Here is a 25,129-nt window from a genome sequence, read left to right on the forward strand (position 1 = left end):
TTATCACGCTGGGGATGGGGAAGAAACAACTTGCGTCTGTGGTATGGGTGGGATGAGGTAAGGGCAAGGTACACAACTTTCTTAACTCTAGAAATGAGTAAGAGAAGAAGGGCGGAAATGGAGAAGGAAGGCGGAATAGGTAAGACAGGAAGTGGAGGGAAGACAGAAAGTGGAGGGAAAAAGAGAAGGGGAAGTGAAATTGAAGACTTTTGATTTTATGAATAGACAAAATGATTGCACTCCCGAGGGACGAGAACAGGAGTAGTTTTCCTCTGGAGTTTTCCCCGAGAAAAATGAAAAGGAGACGCTGAGACTTTCCGGCGGTGGAGGTGGAAGTGATTTGGAGAAGAAGTTATACGTATAGATAGAGGTGGATGGATGGGAGAGATGGAGGTGAAAAAAGGGATAAGTGGTGGTAAAGAGGTGAATAAGGGTTGATGGGATAGAAAGACGAAAAGAAGGTGGGAGAGGAAGAAATTGGAGGATGGGAAGGAAAGTGGTGATAGTGAATAGGACAGGTGGATGTGGAGGGATTGAGGTAGATGAAGAAAGCTACAATGTAGGAAGACGATGTTGTTATACGTACAGGATCTATTGTGAGACAAAATAATACTTTTTATGGTATCCACAATTTGTTTTACGGTTGGCAGTTTTAGAGGTCTGATTTGGCCTGGTGAAGAGAATCCGAGCATTTCCAAAAGCTCACAATTTTCAAATGGTGAAATGCCGAATCTTGACTGGCTTTTATTTTCAAATAAATACCTAATATTTTTTAATAATAAATAAAATGATTATGTTTCCGATGATCACATTTGACTTATAAATGTGTTAGTTTGATTGTTATGTAGACTAATAGGACTCATTTTACACTCTGTAAATCAGAGTTTTTTTCTGAATCTAATAATAAGTATTTCGGGATAGGACTCATTTGAACACCCTGTAGATCGGAGTTTGAGTTAAGTCAGAGGTAAGAAGAATGGACTGGGGGCTGTATCTCAGGAGCAAGGGACTAGCTGTGAAGCATTCCGCTTCAGCTCTACGTTTTAAATTGGACTCAATTAACCAACCCCGTCGGGATCAATTGAATTTGAGAGACTTTGTATTGTCGCCCCAAATATCAGTAGGGGGAATAATGACAATATAATATGTATTGCCTAGTAGGTATAATAAACGTAATTCTACAGCCTACCTATACCTATCCTATACAGTAGAACCTCGATTATTTCAACTAATTGGTACCGGGGGTAGTTGAAATGATCACTTTCCATGATCTTTTCCTCTGATAAGCTGGGATATCCTTTGAAAGATAGAAAAAAACTATGGATTTTGGAGTCGAAATAATGGAAGTTGAAATAATCGAGGTTCTACTGTACTTATAAGAAGGATATTGGACTGGGGCAAAATAAAAGAGAAGAAGCAAAGGGACGTAAAGTACAGGTGGAGAGGCAAAGTGGAAAAGTGTGTTCAAAAGGAAAGGCCCCCTTTAGTTGATTTCTCCGAGGTAGATTTGTTTTTACCTTAGTAGATTCTGTCTTTACCTTATCTTTGCTTTTCTTTTTCAGAAATTCAAGAAAAGTCTTGCTCTGTCCCTTGTTTTTGAGATTTCTAGTTTCAGAAACATAATAATTTCTTCGATCGTTGACGATTTTTTATTGAGTAGGTAGTCTTCTTTTTCTCTGTATTGATGATGTTTTTTGCTGATTTTGGTTCCTCAATTAATTTTGGTCTTAAAAAGTATCCCATTTCTTCTTAAAAAATAAAATAGGCCAAGCTAGTTAGCTTGATCGGTTGCGTGTCTACCTTGTAAGCGCTAAGCCGCGACTTTGGACTGGGGCAAAATAAAAGAGAAGAAGCAAAGGGACGTAAAGTACAGGTGGAGAGGCAAAGTGGAAAAGTGTGTTCAAAAGGAAAGCCCCCCTTTAGTTGATTTCTCCGAGGTAGATTTGTTTTTACCTTAGTAGATTCTGTCTTTACCTTATCTTTGCTTTGCTTTTTCAGAAATTCAAGAAAAGTCTTGCTTTGTCCCTTGTTTTTGAGATTTCTAGTTTCAGAAACATAATAATTTCTTCGATTGCTGACGATTTTTTATTGAGTAGGTAGTCTTCTTTTTCTCTGTATTGATGATATTTTTTGCTGATTTTGGTTCCTCAATTAATTTTGGTCTTAAAAAGTATCCCCTTTCTTCTTAAAAAATAAAATAAGCCAACCTAGTTAGCTTGGTCGGTTGCGCGTCTACCTTATAAGCGCTAATCCGCGACTTCGATTCCCGCCCGGGGCGGATTTTATCCTGAACGGATAATGTTTTCGTTTTTTTAACGGCGGGCTTTCTCATATCTTGTCTAACTTCTCTCTTCGATTTCGGGACGAAAAGACCTTAGCATTTACAGCTCCCTCTAACAAACCTCTTCAAACATCAATTGATGGAAAAAATTGCCAAAAAAATGTGGAACGCTTCACGATTTTGCGTGTCATCCTTGCGCAGGGGCCATGCTAATCTTCTCTGTATCGTTCCAATTTTAGTATATGTACTGCCGAAGCAGTACGTAAGATGAGGCAATTCATCTCCTATTTAAACATATGCGAGAAGAAAAAAGTGGAGGTCGAGAAACCGCGAAATTCAAACTCGTTTTTATAATAATTTTCCCCAGGGAACACTGAATTTTTTCGACGGATCTAAATAAAGGGAACCGAGATCTATCTGAAATGTAAAATTAAACGAACAAATTTCATTGGCAAGTCGTGTAAATTTGAAGTAAAAGTGCGTACTTTTGAAGAACTTCTCGGTGTGGAAAGAAATAAAAGCCCGCGAATCACCGTAGTGAATGAGTCATGAATCTATATATGTACTGCCGAAGCAGTACGTAAGATGAGGCAATTCATCTCCTATTTAAACATATGCGAGAAGAAAAAAGTGGAGGTCGAGAAATCGCGAATTTCACACTCGTTTTTATGATAATTTTCCCCAGGGAACACTGAATTTTTTCGATGGATCTAAATAAAAGGGACCGAGATCTATCTGAAATGTAAAATCAAAGTAACAAATTTTATTGGCAAGTTGTGTAAATTTGATGTCAAAGTGCGTAGTTTTGAAGAACTTCTCGGTGTGGAAAGAAATAAAAGCCCGCGAATTACCGTAGTGAATGAGTCATGAATCTCATGAACCCATCATCATGGAGTCAAGACCTACAGGATGTTTCTTGTGTTTGGCACCCTTCAATGTAAATACCTACCATAATTTTCATTTCAGCTGCATTAATTATTTATTGGTCTTACGACTAGACTATTCTAGACTACCTCAAGCATTTTTCATATCCATTAAGTTCTTGATGCATCAGAGATAAGGTTGTCAGAAAGCGGAAAGCAAGAAAAAACTCCCTACTCCCTATAGGTACAAAAATTATATTAAAAAGTTAACTCTCAAATCTATTCTCAAAATTGAAAAATTTGAGAACAGGGAAAATACCTATCCTAGAGAACTTATTAGACAAAAATGAAAATAAATTAGTTTATAAATTTATAGGTACATTGCTCTGGTATCGACATTGAAAGGGTATCGAACACAGGAAACATTCTATAGCTCTACCTGACTCCATCTTTCTTTATGGGTTAACTCTCAAATCTATCCTCAAAATTGAGAAATTTGAGAACAGGGAAAATATCCTAGAGAACTTATTAGGCAAATATGAAAATAAATTAGTTTATAAATTTATAGGTACATTGCTCTGGTATCGACATTGAAAGGGTACCGAACACAGGAAACATCCTATAGCTCTACCTGACTCCATCTTTCTTTATGGTTTCATGAGATTCATGACTCATTCACTACGCTACGATTTGCGCGCTTTTTAAACGAGAAGTTCTTTACTTTGACTTCAAATTTACACCACTTGTTAATGGAATTTGCCTGTTTAATTTTACATTTTGCCTAGATCTCAGTCCCCTTTATTTAGATCTGTCGAAAAAAGCTAGGGTTCCCTGGGGAAAATTATTATAAAAACGAGTTTGAATTTCGCGATTTCTCGACCTCCACTTTTTCTTCTCGCATATGTTTAAATAGGAAATGATTTGCCTCGTCTTTATAATAATTTTCCCCAGGGAACACTGAATTTTTTCGACGGATCTAAATAAAGGGAACCGAGATCTATCTGAAATGTAAAATTAAACCAACAAATTTCATTGGCAAGTCGTGTCAATTTGAAGTAAAAGTGCGTACTTTTGAAGAACTTCTCGGTGTGGAAAGAAATAAAAGCCCGCGAATCCCCGTAGTGAATGAGTCATGAATCTAATGAACGGCATCATGGAGTCAAGACCGACAGGATGTTTCTTGTGTTTGGCACCCTTCAGTGTAAGTTAAAACGTTTGAACTGAAGCTCTACCAGTGACTTGAAATTTCAATTGGTTTCTTATTCTATTTGTTCTTTGTGTTTTAGGTATGTTCTACCAGCCCAAGCACTCTTACCCTAATCTTGAATGCAGACTAAGTACTCATTGAAACTTTGCTCGTAAGTTTGTAAGTAAGCCCAAGCACTCTTACCCTAATCTTGAATGCAGACTAAGTACTCATTGAAACTTTGCTCGTAAGTTTGTAAGTAGATACATACCTATATCTATTCACTTTACTTAGATATAATTCTCAAAGCTGTATCTCAGGAGCAAGGGACTAGCTGTGAAGCATTCCGCTTCAGCTCTACGTTTTAAATTGGACTCAATTAACCAACCCCGTCGGTATCAATTGAATTTGAGAGACTTTGTATCATCGCCCCAAATATCAGTATGGGGAGTAATGACAATATAATAAATATAATATGTATTGCCTAGTAGGTATAATAAACGTAATTCTACAGCCTACCTATACCTATCCTATACAGTAGAACCTCGATTATTTCAACTAAGTGGTACAGGGGATTGTTGATATGATCACTTTCCATGATCTTTTCCTCTGATAAGCTGGGATATTCTTTGAAAGATAGAAAAAAAACTGTGGATTTTGGAGTCGAAATAATGGAAGTTGAAATAATCGAGGTTCTACTGTACTTTGTACTTATAAGAAGGATACTCCTATATCGTAGGGGAATATAATATTGGACTGAACGTCACTATAACAAGATTAACCCGCATGTAGACATCTGGTGTTGTGAATTCCGTATGTCGTTACCGTCACGTCAGTACGAGTTACCGTCATATTTCGTTAATTTGAATAGGTATTTTCATATAGTTTCCTCGGTGATGTAGTGGCCAAGACGATGGCCTGGTAATCTGGAGGACGTGTGTTCAATCCCCCAGCGAAGGTTGTTGAGAGTTTAACCATATGTTTTTTTTGTTATTGTTATTGTTTTTTTTTTCCTCCCATTTTTTCATCAAGAAGGATATTCCTATGTCGTAGGGGAATATAATATTGGACTGAACGTCACTATAACAAGATTAACCCGCATGTAGACATCTGCTGTTGTGAATTCCGTCTGTCGTTACCGTCACGTCAGTACGAGTTACCGTCATATTTCAATAATTTGAATAGGTATTTTTTTCATATAGTTTCCTCGGTGATGTAGTGGCCAAGACGATCGCCTGGTAATCTGGAGGACGTGTGTTCAATCCCCCAGCGGAGGTAATTGAGAGTTTAACCATGTGTTTTTTTTATTATTGTTATTGTTTTTTTTTCCTCCCATTTTTTCATCGCTCTTAATTTTGTAACACTCTTATCACTCATCATGACACCTTAGCTCAATATAGCTTCCATTGTTTGTCGATTTACCTGGAATATATTACTCACCGCGACCCATCATCAATAATCAATATTACTGTTTATAATTATGAGAGTTATTACTGTTTATAATTATCAGAGTTACCTTAGTATTTACTATTAAATTTAATTATTGCCTCAGTATTACTATTGAATTTAATCAATTGTTTGTCGATTTACCTGGAATATATTACTCACCGCGACCCATCATCAATAATCAATATTACTGTTTATAATTATGAGAGTTATTATATTACTGTTTATAATTATCAGAGTTATTACTGTTTATAATTACAAGACTTACCAACCTCAGTGGTGTAGTGGTTAGCGCGGTGGACTTCGGATCTGGAGGTTGGTGGTTCAAGTCCAAGTCAAGTCGTAAAGTTTAGCGTAGTTCATTAAGCAGGGAACTACATTTGTGACAAGCATTTATGCTTAACACAATTAAAATTCCTGATTACCAGAGTTACCTCAGTAGTACTATTAAATTTAATCACTTGTTTACACTTCCTTATCACTTTATCAGTGTCGTTATCAGTTCCAGGATTTGAAAAGGAAAAAGATCTCAGGTGTCCCCTTTTTTTGTAGGATTTCTGCGAGCCTTTTTATCAGGGGGTTTTCATGCAGCAGTGTAATTAGTGGTTTCGGTTCCTCAGTAATTTTAAGAACTCATTCATAAAGTGGGCTCTTTCAAAGAGTCTTGATCAAACACGATTACCTATATATCAGCAAGAAAAAAAATAAAATAAAAGAGGGCAATTAAAGACGACCCCTATATCTGTCAAATGAAACCTGTTGGTCCTTAATCTTCATATAAGTATGATATATCTATTATATATTATATCTAAATATAGAACCAATTATGTGTAATACCTACAATGCCCGTGTTGGTCTTATCGCGTAAAGGTATCTAATTGCATCGCAATGTGTAGGGCTGTAGGGGGTAGGGGGATATTAGGGTATTAATTCCAGGTAATATACGGGTAAACTGTGTTCTAAATTACAATAGGTGCAGATACAGTTTAGATGTATAATGCATATAGCATGAGTCTGATTCACCACATGTGCAATTGCAATTACAATGTACTCTCTTTGTGTGGGCTCTCACTCGTGAAGGCGCAAATTCACTGAGGCAACATTTATTTATTATTATTATTATTTTAGAATCTTGAAGTTCTTCATGAAATAGCCCCCCAAATAGCGGAGTTTTTGGGTCTCTCGCTGAGCCCAACATAGACACAAATGCATGTAGATTAGTAGAACATGGATATACAACAATGTCTCTTCTCACCTTTACCCCTCCTCTTCCTTCTCTTCCTCTTAGACCCTATCCGGGTTGTCCCTCTTCCCCCTCCACCTCCCCTTTTTGTCACCTCCTAAATTGTCAACTTCTTCTCTTCCTCCTCCTTCTCCTCCAGATTTGTTACTCTGGTCTTTCCCTCCCCACCTTTCCCTCTGTCACTTCTTCCTTTCCTCTCCTTTTCCTCCTTTTCCTCCTCTCTCTCCTCCAGAATTGCTACCTCCTCCTCTTTCTCCTCTTGAATTGTCACTTTCCTTTACTTCACTTCCCCTCTTTCCTGGTGGTTGTCATGGCAACTATATCTCGGCATTTGTAAAACATGGATATACAACAATGTCTCTTCTCACCTTTACCCCTCCTCTTCTTTCTCTTCCTCCTCTTTTACCTTCTGCAGAGCCTCCTCTTCCTCTTCTAGCTCTTTCTCTCTTCCCGAATTGTCACTCTATCCTTCTTTCCCCTCTTGTGTTGTCTCTTCTCACCTATCCCTTCTTCTTCCTCTTCTGCACCGAGTCTTCCTCTTCTACCTTCTCGGGAAAAGGGTGACACTCTTTCTTCTTCCTCCTCTTCCTCTTCATGGATATACAACAATGTCTCTTCTCACCTTTACCCCTCCTCTTCCTTTCTCTCTTCCTTCTCCTCCACTACGCCACTTTCTCCAGTCCTCCAGAATTGTCACTGTTTTCTTCTTCCCCCTCCTGTCTCTTCTCCTCTTCTCACCTTTCCCTTCCTCTTCCTTCTCTTCCTCTTAGACCTTATCCGGAGTTGTCCCTCTTCCCCCTCCACCTCCCCTTTTTGTCACTTCCTCCTAAATTGTCAACTTCTTCCCTTCCTCCTCCTTCTCCTCCTCCAGATTTGTTACTCTGGTCTTTCCCTCCCCACCTTTCCCTCTGTCACTTCTTCCTTTCCTCTCCTTTTCATCCTCCTCCTCTGAGATTCATGACTCATTCACTACGCTACGATTTGCGCGCTTTTTAAACGAGAAGTTCTTTACTTTGACTTCAAATTTACACCACTTGCCAATGCAATTTGCCTGTTTAATTTTACATTCCACCTAGATCTCAGTCCCCTTCATTTAGATCTGTCGAAAAAAGCTAGGGTTCCCTGGGGAAAATTATTATAAAAACGAGTTTGAATTTCACGATTTCTCGACCTCCACTTTTTTCTTCTCGCGTATGTTTAAATAGGAGATGTTTTGCCCCGTCTAGATTAGTAGAATGAACTATGTATGTACGTACATTCAGATTTTATCATTTTAATCGTTTGTAAAAGTCTATAAGTGCTCATGAAGATGAGATAACTAAATATATGTATACGAGCACCTAAGCATAAAAGAGTCTGAAAGTTTTGGAAAACGAATTTCCCAAACTTTCCAACCTCAGTGGCAACCCCAGATTAGTAGAATGAACTATGTATGTACGTACATTCAGATTTTATCATTTTAATCGTTTGTAAAAGTCTATAAGTGCTCATGAAGATGTTTATAATATAACTAAATATATGTATACGAGCACCTAAGCATAAAAGAGTCTGAAAGTTTTGGAAAACGAATTTCCCAATCTTTCCAACCTCAGTGGCAACCCAACACATGAATGGAGCTAGAATGTGTTTGCAAATGTTTGCGGTTTGAAAGGTAAATATTTTCTCTTCCCGTGGGTTTTTATATTCAAATCTGGAGAAGATAATTATTTTGTTTAACTTTTGTCGCCCCGGAAGGAGAAAAATGTCGGGAAGGCATTTCCAGACAAGAGGATTTTAACAATGGTTGAAATTTAGAAGGTGTTTCCAGTTTCCTATAACGTGTTCCTGGTTTTTGATGATGAGAGTACCTGTGATCCTCTGAAGTGTGAACGCAACTTGAAGAGTCCTGATTTTTAAGATAACCCATATTTTTGAACAACGTTCAAGTTCTTCATTCTTTTACCTCAGGGCTAGGCTACAACTACCTATTATTGTGGTCAACTTGAACATCTAATATTAAAGAAAAAAATCCACACATCGGCTAAGATTGAACCTACGTCCTCCTGTTTACCAGGCAAGGCAGGAGCTATTCCATTCTCTTCTAGCATATAATACCCAGTTCCTCACACAATAACCAATACAACATACAACGACATACAACGACATACAACTCATAATAACCAATACAAGATTGCGCGAGAAAAATAAGAAACAAAATTGGCTCCATTACTCCATTCACACCTGGCTTTTTCTCTTCCCGTGGGTTTTTATATTCAAATCTGGAGAAGATAATTATTTTGTTTAACTTTTGTCGCCCCGGAAGGAGAAAAATGTCAGGAAGGCATTTTCAGACAAGAGGATTTTAACAATGGTTGAAATTTAGGAGGTGTTTCCTAAAACGTGTTCTTGGTTTCTGATGATGAGAGTATCTGTGATCCTGTGAACGCGGATTGCAGAGTCCTGATTTTCCAAAGCTCATAATTATATTTGAACAACCTCAAGTTCTTTAGTTCTTCAAGAGTCCGTTTACCTCAGGGTACAGGCTACAACTATTACAATCATGGTCAACTTGAATATCTAATATTGAGGACAAAATTCCCTACTTCGTCTGGGATTGAACCTACGTTCTCCTGTTTACCAGGTGAGGCAAGAGCGCCTTGACCACTACACCAAACACCAAGCAGAAAAAAAAAATACCTCATACATAGCACAATAGCACATAGGTACTTGTTCAATTCCATTCATCCTATTTTATTCCATTCTCTTCTAGCATATAATAAATACCCAGTTCCTCACACAATAACCAATTCTGTTCTCTCAACGACATATACAACTCATAATAACCAAGATTGCGCGAGAAAAATAAGAAACAAAATTGGCTCCATTACTCCAATCACACCTGGCTCTTGAGATAGTTAATACTCGTATACAACGTAGAGTAAGAAACACAACCTTGTTAGCACCTCACTAAAGCTCTCGAAACCCCCTTTTCCTTCTTCTTCTTCTTCTTCTTCTTCTCCTCCTCCTCCTCCTCCTCCTCCTCCTTCTCCTCTACCTTCTTTCCCATCACATTCGGAGAAGAGCGGTAAGGAACATGATTTTCATTTAAAAAGAAAGTGATAATAATTCAAAGGCTCTCGTCAGCAAAATGTAAATTACCTCCTCCTCCTTTCCTTCTTCTGCTCCTCCTCCTTCTTCTGCTATTCCTCCTCCTTCTTCTGCTACTCCTCCTCCTTCTTCTGCTACTCCTCCTTTTTCTTATTCTCCTCTTCCTTCTGCTTCTCATTCTACTTCTTCTCCTCCTTTTCCTCTTCCTCCTGTTTTTCCTTCCCGTCCTACTTCTTCTTCTTCTTCTTCTTCTTTTCCTCGTCCTCCTTCTGTTTCTCATTCTCTTTTTCCTCCTCCTCCTTCCGTTTCTCATTCTCTTTTTCTTCCTCCTCCTCCTCCTCCTCCTCCTCCTCCTTTTCCTTCCCCTCCCTCGTCTCCTCCTCCCACGCACTAATGTTTTCATTTTCCCTCCGCTTCCTTTATTTCAATATTGCTTTTCCTTTTATAATAGAGTCTTTAACGTTCCCCTGCTTTTCCTTTTGTGTACGCCGGAGCCTCGATGGGGGAGGGAGGCTCTTCAGGCTAATATTTACCACAACTGGGGGGGAATTCTGCGCCGGGGCGGCCTTCTGTTTCTTTTTGTGTCTGCAGGCTATTTTGGCGACCAAAAGAGTGGTCGAGGGCTGTTATCACTGTCGCAGCTGCTATTCTATTGGTACAACCTATTTGCTGTTGTATGGCTACTTTTCCCTCTTACTTTTTTATTGGTACATGGTACAACCTATTTGCTATGGGTACTCTTCTCTCTTTTTCGGAGTTTTCTTTTGGATCTGTCTTCGAGACTAGTTGATGTAATTTTGTAGACTTTTACCCTTCTCTATGTTTTACCTTGCGTACCCCCTCCCTCCTAGGCTTCACTTTTACCCCTTCCTTCTAGTTCTAGGTTCCTCCTATACCCCTCCTAGGTTCTACTTATACCCCTCCCTACTAGCTTCTAGCTATTCCCCTTCCCTCCTATATAGGTTCCAAGTATTCCCCTCCCTCCTAGCTCTTCTAGCATATAATACCCAGTTCCTCACACAATAACCAATACAACATACAACGACATACAACGACATACAACTCATAATAACCAAGATTGCGCGAGAAAAATAAGAAACAAAATTGGCTCCATTACTCCATTCACACCTGGCTCTTGAGTTAGTTAATATTTTATGTTGGAGCGTCCCTTCTTGTGACATCTTTCCCCTACTCTTCTTTTTTACACCCTCAACTCTTAACCCACCCCCTCTTTGGCTCTTCCAACCCCCTCCCTTGCTTCTTTCTACTTCTCCTCCTTTGCTGTTTACTACCTTTGAACGGGACGCCGGGACACCCCCTGAAATTCGGGACTGTCCCGGCCAATTCGGGACGTTTGGCAAGCCTAGATATAAGGAATGAGGATATAGTCAGCTTTCTAGAAACTAAAAAGCAGCGTGGTTGGAAAATGCTCTCTGGTCAATAAGCTCGATTCTCAAATTGTAAAGTACAGTTTCTACAGAACGAATAGACAAAAAATAGAACCCCAAAATCAGACCTCAATACGAAATTTGGTTATTATTTTGGTTGGAATCGGAGGCAGCCCCACAAAAGACAAAAGAAAATAGTTAAAGTGGGTAAATAGAAACAGTGGCACACTTGTTCAGTAAAGAGATTTTGGACTACTTGAATATTGCCCATCGACTGACAAACGGATTGTGGTTGTGGACCGGGGCATCAGGAAATCACAAATCTTTGGAAAACTTTTCGAGCTTTTCGAAGCGTACTATACTTACTTTTTCGAGCTCATTAAGCTTGATCTGCCTCTCTCTCTCCTTCCCTTCTTTCTCTTCCTCCATTCTTTATGCCATTTTCTCCTTCTCTCTTTCTTATTTTTTCTTTTCCTTTTTCTCTCTCTCTCTCTCTCTCTCTCTCTCTCTTTCCCTTCTCCTTTCTTTCATCCTCTCTTTCTCGCTGTCTCTTTTTTTTTCTTTCTATTACTCTTTCTTTATCTTTCTCTTTCCCTCCCTCTCCCTCCCTTCTTGCTCTTGTTAACTTTATTACCTACCACCATCAGCGCTCTCTAACCCTGTATTCTCCATCCTTCATTTCGTGTTCTCCATCCTTTTTTTCCTGTTGAGGGAAGTAGAGGGGGATTTTCACACCTTTACACACCACTCTCACTCCCTCTCTATCTTAATTCTTCCCTGTTCCACTCTATTTCTTCCTTCCTTTTCTCTCTCTCTCTTCCTCCCTCTCTTCTTCCCTTTCTCTCTCTCACCTTCTACCTCTTTCCATCTCACTCAAAGCTCTGTAGGGCTTCATTCGTTTACGACCCTCCCACGGTTTCCAATAAAATGAAAGGACAAGGAAAGTCATCTGGATTATAAGACCTACCTTGTTACTCGTATATAGCTCGGAAGATAGCGCGCCTGCTTTTTGAGCGGTAGGTCGCGGGTTCGATTTCTGCCCGTGCGAGATTTAATTCGGAACAGATAAGTTTCGTTCTCGGAACGGCTGGCTTTCTCCTATCCTGTCCTCTCTTCGATTTCGGGACGATAAGACCTTAGCAATCACTTTTTTTTAGAAAGCTGGTTGAGCTTGACTCACCTGAATTTATTGCTCGAATTTCACGCCACTGGTTCACATTGTCTCTATTGTCCTTTAACAAGAGGAAGTCAAGAGTGTGGGTGGCATCACCTGGTGGTTGTCATGGCAACTATATCTCGGCATTTGTAAAACATGGATATACAACAATGTCTCTTCTCACCTTTACCCCTCCTCTTCCTTCTCTTCCTCTTAGACCCTATCCGGGTTGTCCCTCTTCTCCCTCCACCTCCCCTTTTTGTCACCTTACAGGATGTTTCTTGTGTTTGGCACCCTTCAATGTAAGTACCATAATTTTCATTTCAGCTGCATTAATTATTTATTGGTCTTACGACAGACTATTCTAGACTACTTCAAGCATTTTTCATATCCATTAAGTTCTTGAGGCATCAGAGATCAGAAAGCGGAAAGCAAGAAAAAACTCCCTACTCCCTATAGGTACAAAAGTTATATTAAAAAGTTAACTCTCAGCGGAAAGCAAGAAAAAACTCCCTACTCCCTATAGGTACAAAACTTATATTAAAAAGTTAACTCTCAAATCTATCCTCAAAATTGAGAAATTTGAGAACAGGGAAAATATCCTAGAGAACTTATTAGGCAAATGTGAAAATAAATTAGTTTATAAATTTATAGGTACACTGCTCTGGTATCGACATTGAAAGGCTACCGAACACAGGAAACATCCTATAGCTCTACCTGACTCCATCTTTCTTTATGGGTTCATGAGATTCATGAGTCATGACTCATTCACTACGCTACGATTTGCGCGCTTTTTAAACGAGAAGTTCTTCACTTTGACTTCAAATTTACACCACTTGCCAATGCAATTTGCCTGTTTAATTTTACATTCCACCTAGATCTCAGTCCCCTTCATTTAGATCTGTCGAAAAAAGCTAGGGTTCCCTGGGGAAAATTATTATAAAAACGAGTTTGAATTTCGCGATTTCTCGACCTCCACTTTTTTCTTCTCGCATATGTTTAAATAGGAGATGTTTTGCCCCGTCTGTCGTACTGCTTCGGCAGTACATATACTAAAATTGGAACGATACAGAGAAGATTAGCATGGCCCCTGCGCAAGGATGACACGCAAAATCGTGAAGCGTTCCACATTTTTTTGGCAATTTTTTATATTAATTGATTAAATCAATTTGATTTTCTTGAAGAGCTTTGATAGAGGGAGCTGTAAGTGCCAAGACCTTATCGTCCAGAAATCGAAGAGAGAAGGAAGACAGGTTAGGAGAAAGCCAGCCGTACAGGGAACGAACATTATCCCTTCAGGATAAAATCCGCCCCGGGCGGAAATTGAAGCCACGGCCTCGCGCTTACAAGGCAGACGCCCTACCAACCAAGCTAACCAGGTTGGCGCACGCTTTTGAAAAATGTGTTTTTCCCCTCCAAACTATCAGGAAATTGGGTCCTAATAGACCCAGTTACCCACCTACTAGGTCCTAAATGTCCTGATTTGATTTCACTTTAATGTCGGGCAATATTTGTCAGACAAAGTACGTGAAAAGTAGACATGTATGCGAAAGAAGACCTTTACCTTTTTCCCTCCACAGAGCGGAGGAGAAGAAACAGCATCTTCTCCGGCCTCGCGTTAATTATTGAGACGCGCTACCAACCAAGCTAACCAGGTTGGCGCACGCTTTTGAAAAATGTGTTTTTCCCCAAACTATCAGGAAATTGGGTCCTAATAGACCCGGGACCCGGTCACCCACCTACTAGGTCCTAAATGTCCTGATTTGATTTCAATTTAATGTCGGGCAATATTTGTCAGACAAAGTACGTGAAAAATAGACGTGTGTGCGAAAGAAGACCTTTACCGTTTTACCTCCCTCCACAGAGCGGAGGGGAAGAAACAGCATCTTCTTTTGTTTTTCATTAACATTTTTCCGTCATTTATCTTCTTTCCCGTTCTCTCCTCCCTTTCTCTCTCGCTCGTCTTTCTGTCCATCATTCTGTCGGGAAAGATAAAGCGAAAGAAAGAAGGAGGAGGGAAGGGCTGACTGCAATAACAAATGAATTCACTATATTTTATTTCATGTGTAGAAGTTTTTATAAGACGGACGCGGAAGCTCCGGCTCCCGGCATAAAGTGAAATTGTTTTTTCCCATTACTTTCCTTACACGAGTCTATTTACCGACCTATAAGGCATACCTATGTATGCTGACTGAAATAACAAATGAATTCACTATATTTTATTTCATGTGTAGAAGTTTTTATAAGACGGACGCGGAAGCTCCGGCTCCCGGCGTAAAGTGAAATTGTTTTTTCCCATTACTTTCCTTACACGAGTCTATTCACCGACCTATAAGGCATACCTAAACTATTGCGAGCCAGTTATCTGGCAAAAGTGGTAATAAAGTTTCTGCTTACAATAAATTGATTTAGGGAAACCAGCCTAGTTAGCTAAGGAGGTAGGGCGTCTGAGATTCTTGTCCAGGCGGATTTTATCCTGAACGGATAGTGTTCGTTCTGGGAACGGCTGGCTTTCTCCTATCCTGTCTTCCTTCTCTCTTCGTAATAAAGTTTCTGCTTACAATAAATTGATTTAGGGAAACCAGCCTAGTTAGCTGGGAAGGTAGGGCGTCTGAGATTCTTGTCCGGGGCGGATTTTATCCTCAACGGATAGTGTTCATTCTCGGAACGGCTGGCTTTCTCTTATCCTGTCTTCCTTCTCTCTTCGATTTCTGGACGATAAGACCTTAGCATCAGTCCATCAGTTGTACTCGTATGACCGGGATAGTATTGTCGGCATAGGGGCATAGCTCGTTCTGTCGACAACTCCCGATTGTCATTTGAAACAAATGGATTATTTATCTATCCTTTGTAATCTTTTCTGACAAAGTATTTTTACTGAAACCTCTTTAATGTGTAATCATTGAAGCGTTTATTTGAAAAATTAAATTAATCAAAGGATTAATTGCGAAATATCGATGATGGGGATTGAAAATGGTGTAAAAATGGCAGGACATTATATGAGGGCTAAAGGAAAATATTGGGGGAGATTTACGCCGAATACCTAATAATCAGTGAAACAATATTCAAATAATGAGCAATTAGGCGAATCAAGGAGGCTCGTGACAAAGGCGGCTTTAAGAGGGGATGGGGATTGAAAATGGTGTAAAAATGGCAGGACATTATATGAGGGCTAAAGGAAAATATTGGGGGAGATTTACGCCGAATACCTAATCAGTGAAACAATATTCAAATAGTGAGCAATTAGGCGAATCAAGGAGGCTCGTGACAAAGTGTGGGCCAATTCCGGCGGCTCTAAGAGGGTTTAATGTACTTTTTTCATTTGAATCTTGTATTATTTGGTGAAATATTGGTTGATTTTTTGACCCTTAAAACGTTTGAACTGAAGCTCTACCAGTGACTTGAAATTTCAATTGGTTTCTTATTCTATTTGTTCTTTGTGTTTCAGGTATGTTCTACCAGCCCACAAGCACTCTTATCCTAATCTTGAATGCAGACTAAGTACTCATTGAAACTTTGCTCGTAAGTTTGTAAGTCGAGTAGGAAACACAACCTTGTTAGCACCTCACTAAAGCTCTCGAAACCCCCTTTTCCTTCTTCTTCTTCTTCTTCTTCTTCTTCTTCTCCTTCTTCTCCTTCTCCTCTTCCTCCTCTTTCTCCTCTACCTTCTTTCCCATCACATTCGGGGACGAGCGGTAAGGAACATGGTTTTCATTTAAAAAGAAAGTGATAATAATTCAAAGGCTCTCGTCAGCAAAATGTAAATTACCTCCTCCTCCTTCTTTTCTTTCTTCTCCTACTCCTCCTTACACCTGGCTCTTGAGTTAGTTAATATATGTACAACGTAGAGTAGGAAACACAACCTTGTTAGCACCTCACTAAAGCTCTCGAAACCCTCTTTTCCTTCTTATCCTTCTCCTCCTTCTGCTACTCCTCCTTTTTCTTCTTCTCCTCTTCCTTCTGCTTCTCATTCTACTTCTTCTCCTCCTTTTCCTCTTCCTCCTGTTTTTCCTTCCCGTCCTACTTCTTCTCATTCTTCTTTTTTTCCTCCTCCTTCCGTTTCTCATTCTCTTTTTCTTCTTCTTCTCCTCTTCCTTCTGCTTCTCATTCTACTTCTTCTCCTCCTTTTCCTCTTCCTCCTGTTTTTCCTTCCCGTCCTACTTCTTCTCCTTCTTCTTTTTTTCCTCCTCCTACTTCCGTTTCTCATTCTCTTTTTCTTCCTCCTCCTCCTTTTCCTTCCCCTCCCTCGTCTTCTCCTCCCACGCACTAATGTTTTCATTTTCCCTCCGCTTCCTTTATTTCAATATTGCTTTTCCTTTTATAATAGAGTCTTTAACGTTCCCCTGCTTTTCCTTTTGTGTACGCCGGAGCCTCGATGGGGGAGGGAGGCTCTTCAGGCTAATATTTACCACAACTGGGGGGAAGTTCTGCGCCGGGGCGGCCTTCTGTTTCTTTTTGTGTCCGCAGGCTATTTTGGCGACGAAAAGAGTGGTCGAGGGCTGTTATCACACTCGTAGCTGCTGTTCTATTGGTACAACCTATTTGCTGTGAAGTTCTGCGCCGGGGCGGCCTTCTGTTTCTTTTTGTGTCCGCAGGCTATTTTGGCGACGAAAAGAGTGGTCGAGGGCTGTTATCACTGTCGCAGCTGCTGTTATATTGGTACAACCTATTTGCTGCTGTATGGCTACTTTTCCCTCTTACTGTTTTATTGGTACATGGTACAACCTATTTGCTATGGGTACTCTTCTCTCTTTTTCGGAGTTTTTCGGGGTTTTCTTTGGATCTGTCTTCGAGACTAGTTGATGTAAGTTTGTAGACTTTTACCCTCTATGTTTTACCTTGCGTACCCCCTCCCTCCTAGGTTTCACCTATACCCCTTCCTTCTAGTTCTAGGATCCTCCTATACCCCTCCCTACTAGGTTATACTCATTCCTCTTTTCTCCTATAGGTTCTACCTATTCCCCCTCCCTACTAGCTTCTACGAATACCCCTCCCTCCTAGGTTCCACCGATTCTCCTTCCCTCCTAGGTTGTACCTACCAGCAGCATTTCAACATTTTCAACTCATCCACCTTTCTCATTTTATGTTGGAGCGTCCCTTCTTGTGACATCTTTCCCCTACTCTTCTTTTTTACACCCTCAACTCTTAACCCACCCCCTCTTTGGCTTTTCCAACCCCCTCCCTTGCTTCTTTCTACTTCTCCTCCTTTACTGCTTACTACCTTTCACTTCCCCTCCTTTCCCTCCCCTTCTCTTCCCCTCTTCTTATTTTTATCTTCGTGACATTTCATTATATCAGGAAAAGAAAGATAGAGAGAGCTTTTTAACAATAGGGCTTTTCTTACTCTACCCTTTCGCTCTCTCTCTCGCTCTCGCTCTCTCTCTCTTCTCTCTCAAACATGTCGGTATTTTTCCCTCTCATTTTTTTTCTCCTACTCAAAAGTTGTTGAACAATAGGTTAGAAAGAGAGAGAGAGAGAGAGAGAGAATGATGTGTATATTGCCGTGAAGGAGAAAAAGAGGGAGGATAGAGACGACCGGTGGGGGGGTTGTCGTATTAGGCTGTGAGGAAATGCTTAGGTGGGTGAGAGAGAGAGAGGGTGAGGGGAGGAAGAGAGAGAGATGGGGGGATGAGGATGGACCGGGGCATCAGGAAATCACAAATCTGTGGAAAACTTTTCGAGCTTTTCGAAGCGTACTATACTTACTTTTTCGAGCTCATTAAGGGTGTAATTTACTTACCTAGTTATAGGTTGTATAAGACAGTTAAGTCTCTGATGCTCCAAACAAAACGAAGTGCAAACATCATAGTTATCATTTAATAATATAACATGAAGAATGTGAGATGCATTTACTTCGGGCGTTTTTATTAGATTTGCTCTGCTGAAATGATGTGATGGTTGTTTTTGCTGCTGCTGACTTTGTTGTGAAATGCTGACGATATGGTGCTGAGTTTCTTTGTATACCGGGTGACACCATCTTCAAAAGTGGGCGGTGGACATTTGGGTCGAGTAGAGAGGAAGATTGGAACACATCACATGCCTTCTGGCACACTCCTTACGTTAAGCTCTATATGCTAGTAGGTAGGTAATATAGTAGGTACATAGATATTTGGATCCTCCTATTTCAACCTAAATACTTCTGATTGTTTCTAGCATAATGTTATTTGAATTTTATTCAAATTAACGGGAAAAGGAAGAACAAAATGGCTTCTCAGAGGGAAAAAGTCTGTTAGGTGACACAAAAATGTCGTCAAGGAAAGCTGTAAGAAAGTCGTTTGGAAACATGGTAAACCCAGGTTAGAATAATTTATCTAAATTGATTAATTAGACTTACTTTATCATGGACACTCGTTGCTATCTTGAAAGCCCAGGAGAGGTTAGGTAGTAGAACAGCCGCGGTAGACAGTAGATAATAGTACACTGAAAAAAGACGGAAGGACACGCGAAGACCGAAGGGTACGAAAACGAAACGTTACACAGAACTTACAATAAATTAAAAATATATACCGAATTTGTCACAAAAACGTTAAAACATTAAAAATCCCTAATTTTCGAACACTTTGTTCATAGTTCATGGGTGTCGTTTTCAGCTCGTTGTTGTGCTGGAGATGATGCTGGTGTTGTTGTTGTTATTGTTGTGGTTCTCTCAGCTGTTTTCCTCTTGTAAATGCCCGCCAGTAGGGGGTCCCATATACGGTTGACTTTGATTGTCGGATTACTGATGGTGCACTTATTGTAGGTATACTTCATGTATGCACTTTCTTTGAATTTTCTCTTGTACCAGTCCTTCTCGTGGTCTATGATGCACATGCTGTTCAGGTCCATGTCGTGTTCTTCATTGATTTTGTGCATGACGAGTTCAGAGTCTACCGCGCGGCTGTTCTACTACCTAACCTCTTCTGGGCTTTCAAGATAGCAACGAGTGTCCATGATAAAGTAAGTCTAATTAATGTATTGACCGTTGCAATGAACTCTCAAGTATACGCAAGTAAAATAAATGGAAAGGAAGGAGAAGAGCAAAAGAGAGCCTCCTCCTCTTCCTCCTCCAGAATTGTTACCTCCTCCTCTTTCTCCTCTTGAATTGTCACTTTCCTTTACTTCACTTCCCCTCTTTTGCTTTATCACCCTCCTCCACCTCCATACCTGACCCTTCCAGTTATCTCTTTAATTTATTTTCCTTTCTCCAGTGTTATAGCCATCGATTGCCAATTGCCCCTTCGACAAGATATGTTGCCCCTTCCGATTTTACAGTTTTTCTTCGTTCTTTGACTTGCGAAAAGGGTTTGACATTTTAAATGGCTGTCTGATTGATTGGAGCTTTTGAACTCGGATCTCGGATTTCAGGAACTCTTGCTACTTGCTTTCAAATTATTGAAGCCATTAGTTAGCCACGTGGAAAGGTCCTTGGTTTGAACCTCTCGTGGGACAACAAAACTTTTGGTCGCTACGCTCCGCCCCGCCAAGTCAAGAAAGTTTGACCGCGCTACTAGAGATATTATACGCGACAGGGAAAGTAGCCGTTTTCAGGTTGAAATTATTGAAGCCATGAGTTAGCCGTGGAAAGGTCCTTGGTTTGAACCTCTCGTGGGACAACAAAACTTTTGGTTTGGTAACTTTAAGGAACCGTTCTATGGCACAGAAGCATGCTAAAACACGGAAAAGTAATAACATGATAATTAATAGGTATATAAGTTAAACAAAACTTTTGGTTTTGGTAACTTTAAGGAACCGTTCTATGGCACAGAAGCATGCTAAAACACGGAAAAGTAATAACATGATAATTAATAGGTATAATCATGTTCATACAGATTTCTGACGAGAAAATTAGATAAAAACAGGTAAGTTATACTTTACTACGAGTAGTACACACATAAGTAATTTATGAACGCTCTTAGTTTCGAATTAAATAAAGGTAAAAAAAAAAGTTTCCAAGTTTTTATATCGTTCTCCTAATATAAAAGCAAGTTAATTTCGAGGGAAAAAAAATCCTCCCAGGGGGAATTTTTCAAGTTTATGTTTTCTTACTTTTAAGAGTTTTTTTTTTACTTAAAAAAATCCAAAGTTTTTCTTTTGCATGTAGATTGCATTATTATTATTTATAACTTGAAACTTGTGAAACACCTTGGCGTGTGGTGCACACGAGTAGGAAACACAACCTTGTTAGCACCTCACTAAAGCTCTCGAAACCCCCTTTTCCTTCTTCTTCTTCTTCTTCTTCTTCTTCTTCTTCTTCTTCTTCTTCTTCTTCTTCTTCTCCTTCTCCTTCTCCTCTTCCTCCTCTTTCTCCTCTACCTTCTTTCCCATCACATTCGGGGAAGAGCGGTAAGGAACATGGTTTTCATTTAAAAAGAAAATGATAATAATTCAAAGGCTCTCGTCAGCAAAATGTAAATTACCTCCTCCTCCTTCTTTTCCTTCTTCTCCTCCTCACACCTTGGCGTGTGGTGCACACAGTGTTTGAAATATTTATTAGGGGGTTTTTAAACCCCTTAATTAACTGGAAATCTTCGTGAGATGAGCGGTTTAGATAATATAAGGAATGAGGATATAGTCAGCTTTCTAGAAACTAAAAAGCAGCGTGGTTGGAAAATGCACTCTGGTCAATAAGCTCGATTCTCAAATTGTAAAATACAGTTTCTACAGAACGAATGGACAAAAAATAGAACCCCAAAATCAGACCTCAATACGAAATTTGGTTATTAATTTGGTTGGAATCGGAGGCAGCCCCACAAAAGACAAAAGAAAATGGTTAAAGTGGGTAAATAGAAACAGTGACACACTTGTTCAGTAAAGAGATTTTGGATTACTTGAATATTGCCCAACATTGAATACTGACAACCCCAAAATCAGACCTCAATACGAAATTTGGTTATTATTTTGGTTGGAATCGGAGGCAGCCCCACAAAAGACAAAAGAAAATAGTTAACGTGGGTAAATGGAAACAATGGCACACTTGTTCAGTAAAGAGATTTTGGACTACTTGAATATTGCCCATCGACTGACAAACTGATTGTGGTTGTGGACCGGGGCATCAGGAAATCACAAATCTGTGGAAAACTTTTCGAGCTTTTCGAAGCGTACTATACTTACTTTTTCGAGCTCATTAATGGTGTAATTTACTTAGTTATAGGTTGTATAAGACAGTTAAGTCACTCTCTCTGATGCTCCAAACAAAACGAAGTGCAAACATCATAGTTATCATTTAATAATAACATGAAGAATCGTATAATATGTGAGATGCATTTACTTCGGGCGTTTTTATTAGATTTGCTCTGCTGAAATGATGTGATGGTTGTTTTTGCTGCTGCTGACTTTGTTGTGAAATGCTGACGATATGGTGCTGAGTTTCTTAATAGTATACCGGGTGACACCATCTCCAAAAGTGGGCGGTGGACATTTGGGTCGAGTAGAAAGGAAGACTGGAGCACATCACATGCCTTCAGGCACACTCCTTTTGTCAAGAGGTTTACCTTGCCGTTAGGATCAATTTAATTTTAATAGTTGCACCGTTGCAATAATTATCGAGAAATGAAGGCATGGACAATATGGGCATACGACATCGACAGAGACAAATTGAGAGAGATTGCCAACCAATCCCCGGATTTAAAAAATAGATAGATGACAATACCTTTTGGTCTGCTCGTAAGAAAAATGTAAGAATGAAACCTACAACAAGGAAAGCAGAGAGAAAGAAAAAAAAATCCAATATGGCGTAACATAGCGTTTCAACTGTTTCAAGGCAACCCAATATAAAGACGAAAAATTACCGCTATCAGTGGAATTACCAGCAGCCAGCCACATCCAGGTGGTGCACACAGTGTTTGAAATATTTATTAGGGGGTTTTTAAACCCCTTAACTGGAAATCTTCGTGAGATGAGCGGTTTAGATATAAGGAATGAGGATATAGTCAGCTTTCTAGAAACTAAAAAGCATCAGCGTGGTTGGAAAATGCGCTCTGGTCAATAAGCTCGATTCTCAAATTGTAAAGTACAGTTTCTACAGAACGAATAGACAAAAAATAGAACCCCAAAATCCAGCCAACATCACCCGTAAAGAGAAAATGATGTGGAAAGAAAAATAGGACAGACAGGTAGGAAAAAACGTGTAGGAAGTGAACGGAGGGAAAGGAAGAGAGATTGAGAAGGAGGAGGAAGAGAGGTAGAGGAAGATGAAATAGGTAGAAGGGGTGATGGAAGGAAGGAAGAAAGAAGGAAATAAATGGAGTAGAGGAAGTAGATAGAGGAATGGGGAAGGAAGAGAGATAGGAGAAGATGAGAAAGAAGAGAGGTAAGTAGAGGTAGAGGAAGATGAAATAGGTAGAAGGGGTGATGTAAGGAAGGAAGAAAGAAGGAAGGAAATGGAGTAGATGAAGTAGATAAAGGAATAAGAAAGGAAGAGGGGTAGGAGAGGATGAGAAAGAAGAGAGGTAAGTAGAGGTAGAGGAAGATGAAATAGGTAGAAGGGGTGATTAAAGGAAGAAAGAAGGAAAGAAATGGAGTAGATGAAGTAGATAAAGGAATGAAAAAGGAAAAGAGGTAGGAGAAGATGAGAAAGAAGAGAGGTAAGAGAGGTAGAGGAAGATGAAATAGGTAGAAGGGGTGATGAAAGGAAGGAAGAAAGAAGGAAAGAAATGGAGTAAATGAAGTAGATAAAGGAATGAGAAAGGAAGAGAGGTAGGAGAAGATGAGAAAGAAGAGAGGTAAGTAGAGGTAGAGGAAGATGAAACAGGTAGAAGGGGTGATGAAAGGAAGGAAGAAAGAAGGAAGGAAATGGAGTAGATGAAGTAGATAGAGGAATAGAGAAGGAAGAGAGGTAGGAGAGGATAAGGAAAAAGAGTAAAATGAAATAGGTAGAAGGGATGATGTAAAGATGAAAGGAAGGAAGAAGGAGCAGAGGAAGTAGATAGAGGAATGAGAAAGAATGAGAGGTGTAGAAGGAGAAGGATGAGAGGGGAGGAATTCAGAAAGAAGACTGGAAGATAGGTCGAGTAAGGTGGAATAGAAAGGGGAAGGAGGAGGAAAGTAAAGGAGAGGATGAGAAAGACAAGAAATAAGGAAAGAGAAGCAGTAGAGAGGGTATAAGGAAGGAAAAACTAAAGAAAAAGGAAGAGAGGTAGAAGATAGAATAGGAGATAAAAGGAGGAGTAGGAAAGTAAAGGAAAGAATGAGAAAGAAGTAAAATAATTAGACTTACTTTATCATGGACACTCGTTGCTATCTTGAAAGCCCAGGAGAGGTTAGGTAGTAGAACAGCCGCGGTAGACAGTAATAGTACACAGAAAAAAGACGGAAGAACACGCGAAGATCGAAGGGTACGAAAACGAAACGTTACACAGAACTTACAATAAATTAAAAATATATACCGAATTTGTCACAAAAACGTTAAAACATTAAAAATCCCTAATTTTCGAACACTTTGTTCATAGTTCATGGGTGTCGTTTTCAGCTCGTTGTTGTGCTGGAGATGATGCTGGTGTTGTTGTTGTTATTGTTGTGGTTCTCTCAGCTGTTTTCCTCTTGTAAATGCCCGCCAGTAGGGGGTCCCATATACGGTTGACTTTGATTGTCGGATTACTGATGGTGCACTTATTGTAGGTATACTTCATGTATGCACTTTCTTTGAATTTTCTCTTGTACCAGTCCTTCTCGTGGTCTATGATGCACATGCTGTTCAGGTCCATGTCGTGTTCTTCATTGATTTTGTGCATGACGAGTTCAGATGTTTCATTCATTTTGTTCAGGTTGTATTTGTGCTGGTTTTTCCTTACGTGTAGTTGTGCCTTGGTTTCACCGATATATGGTCCTTTGTTGCAATCTGGTTGTGTACATGAAATCTTATAAATCACGTTCTTGTTCTTCCTTTCCTCACTCGTTTCTGGCGTGTTTATTAGTTGTGCAATTTTTCTTTGGGATTGGAAGACAGTTCTAATGTTCAGTTTGTTATTTTCACGTTTTATTTAATTTGTCACAAAAACGTTAAAACATTAAAAATCCCTAATTTTCGAACACAAAAAGATAAGGAAGAAGGAAAAGAGAGCAAGAAGAGGGAGGAAGGAAAAACTAAACAAAAAGGAAGAGAGGAAAAAAAATGAAATTATGTTCTGACGAAGTGTTTTCACTGACACTCCTGTTCAAAGTCGAGAAAATGGTAGTAGCGTAGCGTAGGTGTTTGTGTAGGGAAAGAAATCACCTAAGCTATAGCTTGGAAGGTACCTAGCTAGTTCGTGGGTTCGATTCTCGCCTGGGACGATCTTTATCCTAAACAGGGCTGGCTTTTTCCTATACAGTTCTCGTTCTCTCTTCGATTTCGGGACGATAACACCTCCGTTATTACAATGCCCTCAATGAAACCTCTTTAAAAAAGAATAAGGTTCCTCTTTCAAAGAATATCTCGTTATTTGAACTTATATACTTCCTTGTTAGATGAACTTCTTATGGAGTCGGGACTGAAGTCATGGAGAAGGAGAAGAAAATGAAAA

The 25,129-nt window shown here is 39.6% G+C and overlaps 1 protein-coding gene and 2 non-coding genes across 3 annotated transcripts; 1 reads left to right on the forward strand and 2 right to left on the reverse strand.

Annotated features, from left to right (window-relative positions):
- Nucleotides 1-2,437: 2,437 nt before the first annotated feature.
- Nucleotides 2,438-2,543, reverse strand: LOC113467961. Its single transcript, XR_003391861.1, has one exon. It is a non-coding gene; the product is annotated as a U6 spliceosomal RNA (small nuclear RNA).
- An 11,136-nt stretch (nt 2,544-13,679) lies between these two features.
- On the forward strand, nt 13,680-13,785 carry LOC113467958. Its single transcript, XR_003391860.1, has one exon. It is a non-coding gene; the product is annotated as a U6 spliceosomal RNA (small nuclear RNA).
- A 5,374-nt stretch (nt 13,786-19,159) lies between these two features.
- LOC113467956 lies at nt 19,160-24,640 on the reverse strand. Its single transcript, XM_026824492.1, has 2 exons — nt 24,288-24,640; nt 19,160-19,431 (listed from the first exon to the last, which is right to left on the reverse strand). Exons 1-2 carry the CDS (start codon nt 24,380-24,382, stop codon nt 19,215-19,217), a joined length of 312 nt encoding a protein of 103 aa, XP_026680293.1. The 5' UTR covers nt 24,383-24,640; the 3' UTR covers nt 19,160-19,214.
- Between the last annotated feature and the right edge of the window lie 489 nt (nt 24,641-25,129).

Source organism: Diaphorina citri, unplaced genomic scaffold (genome assembly GCF_000475195.1).
Source record: "Diaphorina citri unplaced genomic scaffold, Diaci psyllid genome assembly version 1.1 scaffold26, whole genome shotgun sequence".
Classification (NCBI taxonomy): Eukaryota; Metazoa; Arthropoda; class Insecta; order Hemiptera; family Psyllidae; genus Diaphorina; species Diaphorina citri.